Source organism: Strix uralensis, chromosome 3 (assembly GCF_047716275.1).
Source record: "Strix uralensis isolate ZFMK-TIS-50842 chromosome 3, bStrUra1, whole genome shotgun sequence".
NCBI classification, from domain to species: Eukaryota; Metazoa; Chordata; class Aves; order Strigiformes; family Strigidae; genus Strix; species Strix uralensis.
In genome coordinates this window covers 116,980,959-116,996,252 of record NC_133974.1, presented here as the reverse complement: position 1 = coordinate 116,996,252, position 15,294 = coordinate 116,980,959, and the positions used below count along the sequence as shown (strand labels likewise).

At 44.4% G+C, this 15,294-nt stretch overlaps 1 protein-coding gene across 11 annotated transcripts in view; it reads right to left on the bottom strand.

Annotated features, from left to right (window-relative positions):
• The window catches only part of RALGAPA2 (Ral GTPase activating protein catalytic subunit alpha 2), a 135,764-nt gene that overhangs the window by 2,989 nt on the left and 117,481 nt on the right, over positions 1 to 15,294 (bottom strand). For 5 of the 11 annotated variants that reach the window (XM_074864081.1, XM_074864082.1, XM_074864085.1 and 2 more), the window contains one exon: positions 13,384 to 13,505. In XM_074864081.1, coding sequence (XP_074720182.1) covers positions 13,384 to 13,505 — 122 coding nt within the window. The other 6 variants (XR_012628302.1, XR_012628303.1, XR_012628301.1 and 3 more) reach the window with 6 other exon arrangements.

The window sequence follows — 15,294 nt, the reverse complement described above, 5'->3', positions numbered from 1 at the left end:
CACTTGCTCAAAGCTCCGACCAAACCCACAGGGCAAAACTCGAAAAATGTTTCCCTCAAGGGTGTGTTCTATAAAGTTATTTTTTGTTGTGTGTCACTAAATGGCTCTTCTGCATCTAATCTACTGCAGAGAGTTGGAAACAAGTTTCCATAGCGTGAATGCTTTCATGAAAAACTACCTGGAAGGTGTCTTAGCCTCTGTTTGGAAAAAAAAAAAAAGAATCCCGATTTTTTCTAATTAGTTCCACTACTTAAAGAGAACACTAAGACCCATCATTATCGGTGCACTCACAGCCACCACTCAAGAACTTTATCTGTGGGCTGGGGATCCTGGGTGGCTGCAGTGGTGTCTACATGTGTTTATGCTTTGTTGTTCAACATTAAGTTACACCTCAGTTATTCCCTACAGGCGATGACAGCTAGAGGCCAGGACTAAATAGGTGTCTGAAGGAGAGCAGATGAGGATCCACCTATTAAACAAATCAGTAACTGAATAAGCTAAGATGCGTGTGCGAGTCCTGCCCCTCCCCTGTGTGGCTGGAACGGTGCTTGGAGGAATACAAACACACATGCTGCAACCCAGCCCTTCTCTTGCTGCTGGGGTTCTGACCACTGTGAATGTCATTTCATCAGCTCCCTCAGCGTGCAGTATTTTTAAACCATGTTACAATTCTCTAAGTCTTAACGCAAAGGTTTTGGTTGGGGTGGGTCGGAGGCACAGCCTCGCCCATGCCGAAGGCCAGGGCCGGTCTCGGCAGCCACGTGACCACCTCTGAACTCCAGACTGATGGTTGTGTTTTGCAGCACAAACCTAGTTCTGATTCAACAATAAGCTCTATTTTCAGGCTGCAACTTTATTTGCTGTTATGTGACTCATACTTACTCCCTTCAACTTTATTAGCCCAGGTGGCGCTCAAACGTGCAGCAAATGCACCAAAACGCGGCCGGTGCCTCGGCTGAAGCTGCTGCTGGTTGAGCTGCCCAGTGGGCCATGGTGAGCAGGGACAACCATGCTCACGACCAGGACGAGCCTTGCCCTTATGAAAGGTGTCGGGACATTTCTGTGGTTCAGCCAGGTGGGCAGGGTGTCTGCAGGCCAGGCCTCAGGCGCGGGGCTCTGCAGGCAGTGAAGCGCCTGCGACTCGATTTACGTTCTGAGGACAAAGACCAAGTTGACTCAGCTCAACACGCAGCTCGAGCGACTCGGAGTATTTTAAACCTCATGCCAAACACTAGACCTATCTCACCCCATCACTAGGAATTGCAGCAGCCCCACTCTGTGCACTCTAACAGCTTGCAGTGATCCCGTTACTTCTCGGGAATAATGCTCAGAAACTCCATGGAGTTTGTTGGGCACAGGCAGCATCACATTCTGTTTCCTCACTACAAGGGTTAAAACTCTGTCCTCATGCTTTGGCTAACTCTAGTTATTTTAGTGACTCAAATCAGTGAAGGGAACAACACTGAGGTCCCGCTGCAGCTAACCCAAAGTACCTCCTCTGAAATCCCTCAGACGTTTGCAAACCAGCGTTTGCATTTCAAAGACAACCTTTTCTTACCAGATTTATCCTTCGAGACAATTGACTGAAGGGGAGATATCACATTTAAAAAAAAGGTGAAAAATGTGACTTAGTGTGTGAAGGCATTTTCTGTGAAAAATGTGGAGCTGTCAGTTTTGAATTAAAAACAAAACCTGTGGTGCTGTTTGCAGGGAGAAAAGTGTGGGGGAGGGAAGGGCTGTGAGGGAGGTGTCGTACTTTACATTCCTGCAGTTAAGCAGAATGGCAGATGGTCAAAATAATACAGTTTTCACCAAATGGACAAGCTCAAGCAATATTCATGCAAGCGCCGAACAATGCATCGCCTGCGCATATGAAAAGCTGGGCGGCTGCAGCAGGCGGGGGTGCGGGCAAGGGACACCTCGCTCCGGGAGCACCCACAGCATCCGCTCGCCTCGGGAGCCGGCACATTCCTTCAGTCACAACTTTCTTCTGGCGAGTCCTTAGCTATGCAATCAACCTTGAAGTTCCCCCGAAACCGCCTTGATTGATAGGGAGACGGCAGCTGCAGAGTGAGCAAGTAATAACCACAAAAGATAAAGGCTTTCATACAAATATTATAATTCCACTTGCAAGCTGTCTGGCACGAACTCTAATTACTTGGCCGTCTTGCAAGGGGAGCCTGCAACTCTGCTCAGAGACAAGGCTCCGCTCGCTCGGCTGCACTAGGGAGGGAAGCCGGGCTGCGCGCACCCGCTGGCACGTGCCTGGGAAAATCAGCATTGTCTCTGTATTGATGTTAAGATGCTCGTGAGTGGCTTAGTTTTTCAGTGATATGGAGGAGGTGGTTTTTTTCTCTCTTGCTGTGTTTGTTTCAGAGGGTGCACAGGCAACGCGAAATTTCTAAGTTGTAAAAACCAAGCGGGAGCTCCGCAGTGGTGTAGTAAATAAAAAATAAACTGAAAAAAAAAAATTTCTGACTCACAGGTGGACCAGCGGAGTGCTTAAAATTTACAACTTGGCAAACGTGAAATTTTGCTGCCCCAATCCTGTCCTGTGGTGCCCCGGCCACAAACACACAGGCAAACAGGCCCAACCATGCCCCAAAGGCTTCCCCCCCAGCAGGTACCAGTGGCGGCCGTACCCAGCGCCTGGGTGGGCACCCCACGGAGCTCGGTGTGCCAGCAGCGCAGGAGATGGGGCTGCGGCAACAGGGACAGGCAGAGACAGACCCAGACAGCCCCAGAGCCGCCACAGCCGCGTGCTGAGCACAGGAGGAGGAGGAGGAGAAGGAGGAGGAAGAGGAGGAGGAGGAGAGCTGTTAGTGATGGAGCACAACACCAGCAGCAGCGGGGCCTTTGGGAAGCATCACTCTTACCTGCGGCAATTACCGTAACGAGACCATTACATATTCTAATCTAAAGGAAGAGAACACAAAATCATATAAATACAGGAACAGCACACCCGTTGCGCTCGTGTGAAGGTCAGGCCGGGGGGTGTCACAGCAAAATCAGCACACGGTGGGCACCAGTTGTAAGGGCAACTCCCGACAGAAAGTTCACCTCAACACCCTTAGGGACCTGGAGAGAAATGGGTACCCACAGGTTTTCTTTGCCCCTCTCAGGCTGTTGATTGAAAAAACAGAGGGAGGAAATGTTGGCAAAAATTGGAATGAATAATCATCTCCCTTCAACTTTTGCCAATCTTGCCGATATGGTACCATGAGACTTCAGCAGCCTCTTACTTCAGCTATGGTTCCAACACTTTTAGTGGTCATACAATTTCAAACTGCGTAAAGCTGGAGGCTTTGCAGAGACCTAAACTACTATTACACTGTAGGCAGGTTAAAACACCCAGAAAGTGAACAACATCCACATCACTGGGCCACATAAACGTCCCACGTGCACGTGCACAACCACACCCCGGGCAGTCGTACGCCTGCAAGCAAATGAGACGCATGTGAATGATGGATCAGGAGCTTCCACGGTCTCTTACAGGTATGAATGCTTTATGGTGATGAAGGCTTAAGCTTTTAAAAAATTTAAAAATTCAGTTAGTAATGCAGATAAAAATACAATTTAAATGAATCTTTTGGAAAGCCAGAGGTAGTTTATTTTGTTTTAAATCTACTGAACAAAACAAACCTGGTTTCTCATACACCACCAGGGCATGTGCTCTAGGAAAAAAAAGATCTTTTAGCAATTTCTCTTCTCCTTTTGAAGCAGATGAACATTCCTGAAAGCAAAATAACTCCCTCTCCCCGCCCTTCAGCATATACACAAGCACAGAAATACTGGTACTGATAATGGTGAAACATCTTCTTGGAGTTCCTATGGAGAAAACAGGCAGGACCTCTGCCAGGACAAGAGCCACAGAGCACTGTCGTCATGCAGCTGAACTACTGGGGGGTCCCACTCCTCACCACAAAACCAGCTGAACCCTCCTCAGGGACACCGCATGCAGAAAACTGAAACTAAAAGTATCTTCTCCGTCAGCTCCCTCACAAGTGCAGTAACATTAGAGGATTCTTCCTTCCCCCCACACCAACCACGCCTCAGAAGGCCACAGTGTTTCTGTGGTTGAAAATCAGCTTTTCAAGTTGACAGTGTGTTCAGCAACAGCATTTAATGAGTACAGCAGGTACCTCACAGGGCTTTACAAGATATGGGATTCTTACTGATGTGCTGCAAAGCTGTTGAGTTTGCTTTTATGAACTACAACAACAAAAAGGGTGTAATTTGTGTATTACAACGCTACTGAAAATTTCATGAAGATGAGAGCGCCTCACTGCTGCAGAAATTTCCCACATAAATTATTTGATGAAGCCAGGCGGTAGGCTACTGCTATTTCTCCTGTGTCTTCCCTTCCCTCACCTCCATCCCCAAGAGAAGCAGGAAAACCCTTTAAGGCTTTAACCACGCACACGTTTAGGGACTACTACAGAATCCTGAAATTAGGTTCATTTTTTTTGACAGGATCTGTGCAGAATTAGTCTGTGCTGTCTCTGAAGCCAGGCACTGCTCTAGACCCAAACGTTTTTAGGGAGGGGCAAGCGAAACCTAACAAACTCCTCCTTGAGTGTGGCCGCGGTCACCCACCCTCTCAGCACACAGTGGAAAAGCAGCAGCCCGCAGCATCACAACAGCATTTTCCTTTTCCCTTACTGCTCCCACTAAACTGGGAGAAACTGATCTGACAAGCTAAGCACAAGGCTACTGCACTTACTTGGTAAACGTTTCTACTGTATGAGAAAAAGACAAAAAAGGTGGGTCTTAATGTGTAACCCAAGTATGTAAAAATGGATTACAATATCATGCGTGATCATTAAGGATTCTGAAGCTTTATACTTGAGAAGACCCACAAAGTTTTCACACAGGCTGTAACGTATCTCCCTCCCACCCCCCCCTCAATTAACCTATGAGCCATGACAGGACTGTGGAAATGTTTCACAGTAATGTGAAGGTAATAAAATTCCAGAGAGAATCATAGCAGTAAATCCACTTAGCATTTTGACATGCTTTCCACTCACAAGGACAGGCTGAAAATACAATATAAGCAGCATCCTGAGCCTACATGTTCAGGGGAGTGTATTTTGAAGAAATCATCATTAAATAAAGCAGTGGCTGTGTTCATGCAAAAGCACACATGTTCAGTGGCCTGAAACACAGATATAACATCCAACTGCATTAAGGATGCAGGAGATCAAGTAATTAGAACTGCATTGACACCACGTGGCCCTTTGGTGAGTTGTCATGTTTGGTATGAGCTGTTAAAATATTTCATATTTTGTTACGAGTGACAGCTGTTTTAAAGCTGCACTGAGCTCTTTCATTTATCTGATGTCTTTGAGCAGAACCCCAAAGGCGACGGACGTGGTTCGACCTCGGCAGCGACCGAGGGGATCCCCTGGAAGAGCAGGCGGGTGTTCTGGCTGGAAGCTGCCAAAGGCTGGCAGCTGGGCAATGGCACGAAACGCCCCTTGTCAGTTAGATTCGGAGAGTCTTTCTATCAGCTGAACTTACACAGACCCTTTTCCCCCCAAACCCATGGAAACGCTGCAGAAGAAAGGAGGTTGGAGCTGACTGTGTCAAGCCAGGGCCAGCAGCAGAGCCTCAGGCCAGAGGGGGATGAAGGCCGCTTGCTGGAAGGTGGGGGGGGACAGTGGAGGTCAGGCTGTGCTAGCAGGGCCCCCAGAAGTCAAAGGCAGCTTTTGTACTGGCTTCCCCTGACCAGATCAGACCCTAAGCAAGGCGCTGCAACAGCCGAAACGCTGGTAAATGAGAGTTTGCTCCACTGTTGTTTGGTTATGAAAAATAAAAACAGTAGTACCTTGGAAAGCTGTAACTGGAGCAGGAAGAATAATCTGAAACTACAGGTTAAACAAGGGCAGAAACAACCCTAAAAAAATGCACTCTCAGCTCCCAGCACAGGTGGTGAGTGGTTGACACCATCACATACCCAGCCATGATGGTTTTAGAGATTTGGAAATAAACCCTAAACGTACACATCAAAGTTCTAATTAGTCCTGACTTGGAGCAGCCGCTAATCAGTTCTGCACTGGTCTGCCAGCCAGAGGGACCACAGCAAGTGTTAGTGGTCGCTTCTCCACTGCACGCGCCGTACAACACGTAGCGCGGCCGCCAACCCCCGCCCAAAGTCCAACGGCACTGCACGGGCTCTCCCCGCCGCTGTGGCTGCAGGGCCCACGTGCATCAGCGCAGAGGAGAAATGCAAAGGGGCCACATTGCCTAGAGCCTTCTCGCGAGCCGACAGCTCGAGCAGCTGGAGCTGTCACCCAGCAGAAGAGAAAGACCCGTCAAGCTAATATTTTTTTACCATCCCAGCGCTGACTGCAAGGGGAGGAAGCCCTCCCTTGCCATCTCCCCTCCTGGAGATCGTAGCTGGGAGACCTCCCTCTGAGACAACCAATTAAATGGAAAAAAGAAAGGGCCCAGGCTGAGACCCCTGATGTTGCTCTCACATCCTGTAGATCCTGAGATTAGAGCAGGCTTGAGGGAGAAGCAACCCCAGCGCCTACACAGCCTCGGGGGACAGGTCCAGGCTGTACGCCCTCACAGGTGGTGGGCGAAGGGAAAAACCACCCTGGCACCCAAAGCACTCTGCAACTGCTTTGCAGGGACCTGCAAAGTCATGATGCAACCTCCTCACCATTCTGCACGGATTCATACACTTCTGAAGCAGACCTGTTCAAGTCAGAGGAGCTATAGGGGGTACAGAGCTGATGCCACCATAATCATGGTATTTATTATGACTTTGCCCTATTTAATAATAGACCATTTCTAACCTTTCCAGGGACGCTAAGAATTTTACTAGTTCAGGAAAGAATCTTTCATGAAGAAATGCAAACTATCATACTGTCAACATGCATAATCTTTGAGTTTTTAAAAACATAAAGGGCCTGACCAAGGCACAGTCTCATGGTCTATTAGGATGCAGGAGCTTCCTTTTTATTCCTTTGGCTGTAACTACCAGGAAGGCATTTAAACTCTTCAGACTGCTAAATGCATCAGTAGATTAATAAACTAAGGAAGACACCACAGCCTGGAAAAGATTTTCACTCACTGCCTGAGTCCAAAAGAGGAAAAATGGTGTTTCTGATTTCTAGTGTTAGTCTTTGCGTCTCTAACAAGTGCTCCTGGGGGAGGGAGGGATGCACTTCCACTTGGTCATTGCTTCATCATTCAGCAAAATTAAGGTTTTGTTTATAGCATCCCTGCGTTGTCATAGAAATCATTGTGATTTCTCAGTTTTGCCATTAAAAGATCCATAAAGTGGATCAGAATTGCTGCATCTTGTTATTTGAATACACTCAGGCGGGTTTCCCTAAGTGTGAAGGAAGGAAGGAGGTAATGCAAAATATGGAACGGATTTATTCTGGGCGTCTCACTGAAAAGCATCTCTGGGGAGAAAGGATAAATTTTGGGTTTCTGCACAACATCCTCACTTTCCTCCTTCATTAGAACAGGTAATTATGCTTGATTCAGTTGAAAATTTCATTTGGCACCTTTTCACTCTCTGCTATCAAGCAGCTACCATGGGTGAAGAGACAATTTCTCCAAGCAGAAAAGGACCATCCGCCACTGGGCTCTGCCTCTTTGCGATGCTGGGATGCAGATGGAGCCTCTGCGAGTCCTCAGCTTAACTGGTAGCTCCCATGGAAGGAACATAGTGATGGGCGACCTCCATATCTCTGAGCCAAGGGTTTTGAGGCTGGCAGTGATGGAGATGGTTATGAAACTGCTGTTTCTGCTGACGAGTACAAGTTAGGCGTTAGGTGCGTGCGTCAGCATGGTGCTGAAAGCCACCCCAGTGCAGAGTCCAGCTGCACGTTCCTGTGGTGGTGAGGAAGCCCAGGCAGGAGGTAGCTCTGTGGCAAAGGGGCAGGAAAGCCACACACAGATCACTGATAACCAAGACCCCAGGGATAAGGAGCACCTCCTGGACCTGCCTGTGCAGCTTCAGGATCCCTCTGAAGGCAGCCTGAGCTGGGATGGGCTGCTAACCCAGCAGTGAAAGATGCTCAGTTTGCTGAAAATCAGCCCCAAGAACTACCTGGATTAAACAGAGAGGGGAAGCAGGCCAGGTCCCTGTACCTCCTCCTGAATACTCTTCCCAGGGAAGGGATAAAAAACCCCAACAAACACCATGAGTCTTGCCTCCTTTGGTAACTTTTCCCACTCCTCTGCTCCACCTTCCTAAGCTTTTCTTCTTTGTTAACTGCCTGGACAACCTCTATGATTGCAACACCTGGCACCTATGATTGCACATTTTCCTTCTCACCTACTGAGAACTAAGTTCACACAGTCCTCCTAACGAGCTTTGTGCTAAAGGCTTAACTTCCACATTTAAGGGCAATGCCTGTACTGGAAACGGAAGGATTCGGCACAGAGGTTCAAGCCCACGTCAAAGTGCCGCGTGTAGCTCTGCAGCAGCGTCCCGGTCCGGCTGGTAACAATTGCCAGATGGTTTCGGCACCGCCTCTTCTTGCAGTGGAAACAGCTGAGCAGTGGGCTCCAAGCTGCCAGGGTAGTCTGGAATTTTCTAAGTCTCAGTTACTAGAAACTAATTTTTCAGTTTCAGGCAACACTGTCAGATTCATCAAACCCAACACTTGGCATGTGCTGCATATGCCATATATCATGGCACTGCTACTCATTTTCAGATGTGTATTTTTTTAATATTCAGCTCCATCCAACTTCCCTAAAAATATTATACAGAACCTGGAGAGACTTTTATTCCCCCTAGTACATAGAACTGACAAAGCATCCTACAGATTTTCAAGGAAAATGCACAGACAAAGAAGTAAAAAAACCTCAAGAAAACCAAACCAAAGCAAATCATTGCTCAGTTAGCATTAAAAAGAATATGTCTGTTTAAGACAACAGCTACTCCAGGTTTTGTTTTGTCTCTGTCAAAAATATGTTTTAAAATTACACGACCATTTGAAATACTCCTTTTGCTTTAAAGTGGGAAAGAGAAAGCTCAGCACCTAGCAAAAAGTGTTTTAAAATAAACCAAATCTTGTTTGTTGTACATTCAAGTATTTTCTACAAGAAATTTATGCATGTAAATGTCTGGAGACAAAAGAAAAGCATGTGTCACCTTTTCAACAAAAAGGCTGCAAAATCTCAGTTTTATGTAAATAAGCAGGCACAGCTTCCAAGGCTTTAAAACCAGGGAATGCTGAAAACGTCTATAGTTCCTCAACTCAAGTGTTGCTCCTGGGCAATGCTATAATATTCATTAAAGAATCCATTTATCAACAGATACCACATGTCAGAGTTTTCCAGCAGTTTTCCTGACACTCCACTGAAAATGATGCTTTAAAAAAATTAAAATGGAAAGCAACAATCCGAGATGCTTTTGCCTGCCATTTCATTCCACAATAGCTATTAGCAACTAAAGAAGCAAAGATTTACACTATATCCTTTCTGATAACGTCAAGCATTATGCTTTATTTTCCAAATCATTAGCATGCACAAGAATGACCTCATGGTGAACAGATGCACTTGGATATGGCAGTGATTAGATCAGTCCTCTCAGCAGTCAAGTGTGCCCATTTCAATTAACCCTTTGAAGCACTAACTGCAAGTCTGCGCTGCTGAAAAGCAGGTTTGTAGGTTCTCTTGAAAGTAGAAATCTACCCTTGTAACTATAAAACCCTCAAATATAAACCTTTCTCTAGTGGAAAAGTTCTCTCTTTTCCTTTCCAGAATACCTGACTACTTCCATTTTCTAAGGGTTAACATGATTCTGGCTTCTGATCTTAAATAAAAAGACAAACAAATGCTTTTTAGTCAGCAGAGGTAATTAAAGTTGGAACACTTCTGTATCTATTTGTGCCCGTTTCATTTCTATGATTTTTTTTAAAGAACACACAAGTATTTTGTTGAATAACTGTTTTTCTTTTTGGCTGAGGGGGCAAGAACAGAAAAAGACAGCAGCTTAAAACCCCATCCTCTAAAATGAGAGAAATCTGCAGAGGGAAAGGATAAGAATAATTCAATAGCGTTGGATTACCGAGGATTTCCTGGGCTGACTCTCATACCCAGCCTAATTAAAATACAGCATGTAATGTACCAGTTTAACAACAAAGGACTGTATTCTCATCTTTTGTTCCTAATCTGCACATCCCCTAAATGAGTTCAGGGATGTCCATTCTGCCTACCAGGCTGCATTTTCAACATTTAAGATATACAGAGCTATCTATGATGCATCTAGGGAGTTTAAGGCTCTACTTCTGAAAACAGCAAAGGAGGTCAATTGGATGATTTTCGTGCATAAAATGTAGCACCTGCAAGACTATTCGTGACACAGGACACTAAGCCAGGGCATACTTCAAGAAACCCACGTCCCATCTGAATCTAAGGAAAGCATCCCTAGAGGCAGTACCAGAAAACATAAAAGCATTTAGTTCAAATAAATAGATCATAGTTAATAATACACCAATAACGTGTGTCATTAACAGCTATGTATTTGATTTATTTAATGATCTTGATTTGCTTTTTATACTGTGTTAACTACTAAAAACAATCTTAATTTTAATAAAATGTGTATTTACTCATTGACCCCTTCTATTGTGCACATGTATACACAGCAATGACAGGAGTACAAGTAGGTCGTATTAAGAATAAGATCAGAGGGGAATTAATCTTAAATTTACCTGGAAAGTTTAAGCTAGGCAGGGTTAGTAGTACCAGCTGGCTTGTTACCTGAGAAGGGGAAACACAGACCTGTGTCAGCTCCATAAATTTACTGCTCCGTGATTAATTTTTCCTGTTTCAGAACAGAAATACCCCTTCTACATGAGGAAAAATGCCATCCGTATTTCTTAAGCATCAGACAGCCGATCTTGCAGGCACAGGAAAGGTGAATGTAAGCTTGGAGGAGGTCTAACTGCCTGCGGCACAGGGGGGGACGATGACAGGCTGCGCGCTGGGAAATGCAGAGCTGCCACCGTTTACAGCCTCAGACCATCCTGCTTGCCCCCGGCTGTGCCCACGCCAACAGGGGAACTGCTGGCTCCAGAATAGTTTTTCATCCCTTTCGAATCATTAACAGGGATGAATAGATGGCTGCAAACTTACTCAAATTGCACCCGAGCTGGTTCGTTCTTTATTTCTAGGCGCTGCCGGTACATCTGCAGTGCCCCGCCAATCTAACCCACAATAAACACGGCAACGGGCGAGGCTGAGGCAGGTCTGTACCCAGCTCCTGGGACGGGGACTCACCCGAGCTTGCAACAGCAGCCGAGTTGCGAGGTTTACATTCAGCCTCCTTGCTGACTGCCAGGATGGTGCTTGATGAAAAATTGCAACAACTGATACAGCTCTGGGTAATATACAACTACATACGCAAGTGAGTCAGTAGGCAGCCTGAGGAGACTCTCCGAAGCAAAGAGTTTGACACCAGAAGTCATGACTGGCCTCCAGTTTCTTTGTGAGCATGAAATAAATTCTGGCGTTTGGAAGTTTGAAAATCAGGACCTGACTGTGGCAGGTTTTACTCTTAGAACAGAATAAAATAATGGCATCATAAAAACATATTCAGGTACTACTGATTTAACAGTGTTCTGAAAAACTTAAGTTGATATTAAGAAGCATCTTAAATATTTTGGGCATACAAAATATATCACAGGCTTTAGAAAGCATGACTACAGTATTATCAAATGAGCTTGTTGAACTATATTTGTATATCATAAGATCACTGTGTGCTGTAAGAACAACGTGAAAATGAAATACAATTATGCATAGAGCAAAACATTTAAAATATATCAATGTATCTACATTTTTATTTGCTGATAAGTCAACAGATAAATGATTCAAAGTGCTAACAACACTGGGCATGAAATCTACATTTCTATTGAAACTGATAATTTTTTTGTCTCAGACTTTTGGCAGAGCGTATAAAAGAATTTAATTCACAGCTGTTCTACTTTTTAATGTAGAAAACATTAATCAAAGCTTTAAGTTATAAGCTTTTCTAATGTTGTTTAGTATTCCAGTTCAACAAAGATCAATAGAGGCCATCCCTGTGTTTCTTGACGCCTCTCCAGGAAGCAGAGGCGCGATTATGTAAATAGCACCGGTTCCCCTTTACTTCTGCCAGCTTGCTTATCTCCAAAGCCTTCTGCCTGCTGCTACTGGCGACCAATGCAGGGACATGCATATACCTCTTATCTCCTAACAAAGCTCTGAAAGCTCGAGGATTGGAGCCAGTAACGTTAAACAATGATGCACGGCTGATTTTATTTGTAAGTGATTTATTTTAGTAAATTTAATTTCTGCCTCCAATTTTTTTCAGTTTAGATGGAAGATATTTGCTAACAAGTCAGGCTAAAGAGAAATAGAGCAGATGTCCTGCAACATTTATACAGGTTTGAAATAATCTATTAAACAATCCAAAAGAGTTGCGGGCAATAATTAGGAAGGGCCAGTTTCACCCTATGAGTGTAAAAAATGGATTAAGGAATCTTTGTTAAGGAGTCCAACACACTGTGACCATATACTTTTTGGAGGCTGGAAAAACAAATCCTACGGGTACTAGAAATCTGCATTTCAGAGTCAAAGCTTCCTTTCAGGAGACATTTATTTAAACTCAATTAAAACAGCAAAGTAGCAGTTCACATCTTACTGACTGCATGCTAACTTAAAATCTCGACAGGGCACATTAGGAATAAAATCACTGAGTTCAGCAGTTTGTTTTCATCTTTCAGTAGGGCTGATGAACGATGATCAACATTAATGTGTGTGTATATACATATACACATGCACACATGTATGTATATCCATCCATATATTAAAAAAACCCCAAACAAGTTCCGGGCCAGGTGTTGGAAGGAAGCCTGAAATTTGCTCATCTATATTTAAGGGAAACGTTAGCATACTGCACGCTGCTATGATTTTCTAACGGAACACAGTTCTTACATTTCTTTTGCATTAATCCCTGACCCTGGTATCTCAGCAGCATAATCCCCATTTAGCATTAGTAGCAACGGCTTCTACTGTGAGGAACTATTTTTCGATAAGTAAGCACCGATTCAGGCACAGCTTTTGAACAACATATTCCCAGCTCAGCAAGAAACCCACACTCCTGAATGAACCAGAGCACATTACTGAGAGAAAGTTCATTAACCTTGCTGGATTCGGGGGTTAACAGGATAGCTGAAGAAAGGAGCAGAGTGAATAGCTGTGATGCAAAACAAATTAAAATGAATGTCATCATTCCTTTTGATATTCATTAGTTGATTCAGGGGAAGAACGGTCGTCTTAAATTTGCAAGCATTTATCTACAAAAAACAGGTGTACATCTGCTGCTCAAGTGCTTCTTAGTGCTAAAGAGAAGAATAACGTGCAGAGACTCACCAGTTCCACCGAGGGAGTAGCTGGGAGAGGGAGAAAAGACCTGAGCAGCAAAATCCTCAAATGTCATTACTTCTTTATGGTTCTGGATTATTGCTTCGAGATACAGAGCTCTTTCCTCATAACTGCAATGACCAGGTTAAGGAAATGTGTGCGCAGAATTAAATGCTGTTACACAACGTCCAAAACACCAGCGCTTCAGATCCACAGCGACACTAACAAGGTTCTATGTGAGCATGGAAAAGAGGGGACCAAAATTGCTTAGTGCTGCTTAACAGTTCTGAACACGAGCAACAAGGAATGAACACATTTAATGGCTTGAAATTAAGGGTAATATCTTTTAGCTTCATGAATGAAAAGCAGTGACTCAGTAGATCTGACAGACTGCTGAAGTTACTGAGGGCAGAAACAAACCCCCCAGACTGCAGGCTTTTTTAAAGTGCAACCCAACTTTTAACTGACAAATTGTGGCATTACAGAAAGTTCCTGGTACACAATATTCCTATTACTATGACCCTGTCAGACTAGAAAAGTGATTAGATTGGAGAAACAAGCTGCAGGACAGAGGAGAAACCCCCCCACATATTTATTTGATCGCTGTACTTCTTAAAAGACATTAACTGTAATAAACACAATTGCTGAAAGCGTGAAGTTTATATTTAAGGCAGGTGCTAGGAGGTGTAATCTTATGTATCCTAAATAAATGATGCACATTGGAAAAACTCACCCCCCAACTTGCATGCATTATAGTCTGCATAATGCAGACAACAAAGCAATCTAAAATCAAGACTATTGCCTTTTAATTAAAACTCGGCAACCTGGAACACACAGCATTCAAATGTGTAATCAAAAACCAGTCACCAATAAAACTTACAAGCGTAACAAGCTGAAGCAACTTTCCAGCTGTCTTAATAGGACCCCTGCTTGCGGCAGCTTTTCACAGCGGAGAAAGCAAATCTTTTCCTTTTGTGTGCAGCTTCTGTTTTCTCAGAAGGTGAATCATACACTTCCAATAACAGGATAACGTCTGAAACAAATCTACAATGGGCTGAAGAACCTCACGTATGACTTTATGAATTAAGGCTCGCAGGAGCCAGTATGACATCTCATTCTCCGTTTCCTCATTTAAAACAAAAGTTTTCAGATTCTCATTGTGTTTCTGTTACGGGGAAATGCATTCTAACTCTGTAAGACTGTTGTGCGAGAGCAAAGGCCAATTTAAATTTAGAAATTAGGAGCAGTGAGAATAACACCAGTGACAACATAATGCAGGTGCGGGCATTTAAAACTGAAAAGCATTACTAATTAATATTGAAGTGCCATTTATGACTTTCATTACAAACCCACTCTGGAACAGTATTTAAAAAAAAATATCGGAGTAAAGCGGTACTTAAAAATAGGACACGATGGTCTAGTGTTCTACCTCCAGGGGAATAAGCAAAGCGCATCTTAATTGTATGCAAGTTCCTATAGGCATGCTGGTAAAAGAAAAGAAAGAAAAAAAAAGAATTTTGCTTTTAAGGCTAGCAGAGGACGATTGATATGTGATAAATCTTCTTATAAACTTCCCGTGGAAGCTTGAAGAAAGAAAATCAATACATAGCATTTCAGAGTTTGCACCTGCTGACAGCATTATTTGCTTAGTTTTCCTCTCTCTTTCCCCTAAGCCCAGGAGAACGCATTCCTGATAGCGCAAGCATTAGCCCGCCTGCGTTTGGGGCTGCCTCCCTATTATGGGCTGAACTCCTGATGACTCTTGTTAATGAATAGGCTGCCAAACTTCCTAGGAGAGGAGGCACACGCCTGGGCCCTATTCTAAAGGGACTGACGGATGCCATTCACTTCTCATTATGAAGATGCTTATTCTGCAGCGCGCTCGGCTGTTGCCAGGGCTGTACGGAGCGCGCGGCCGGG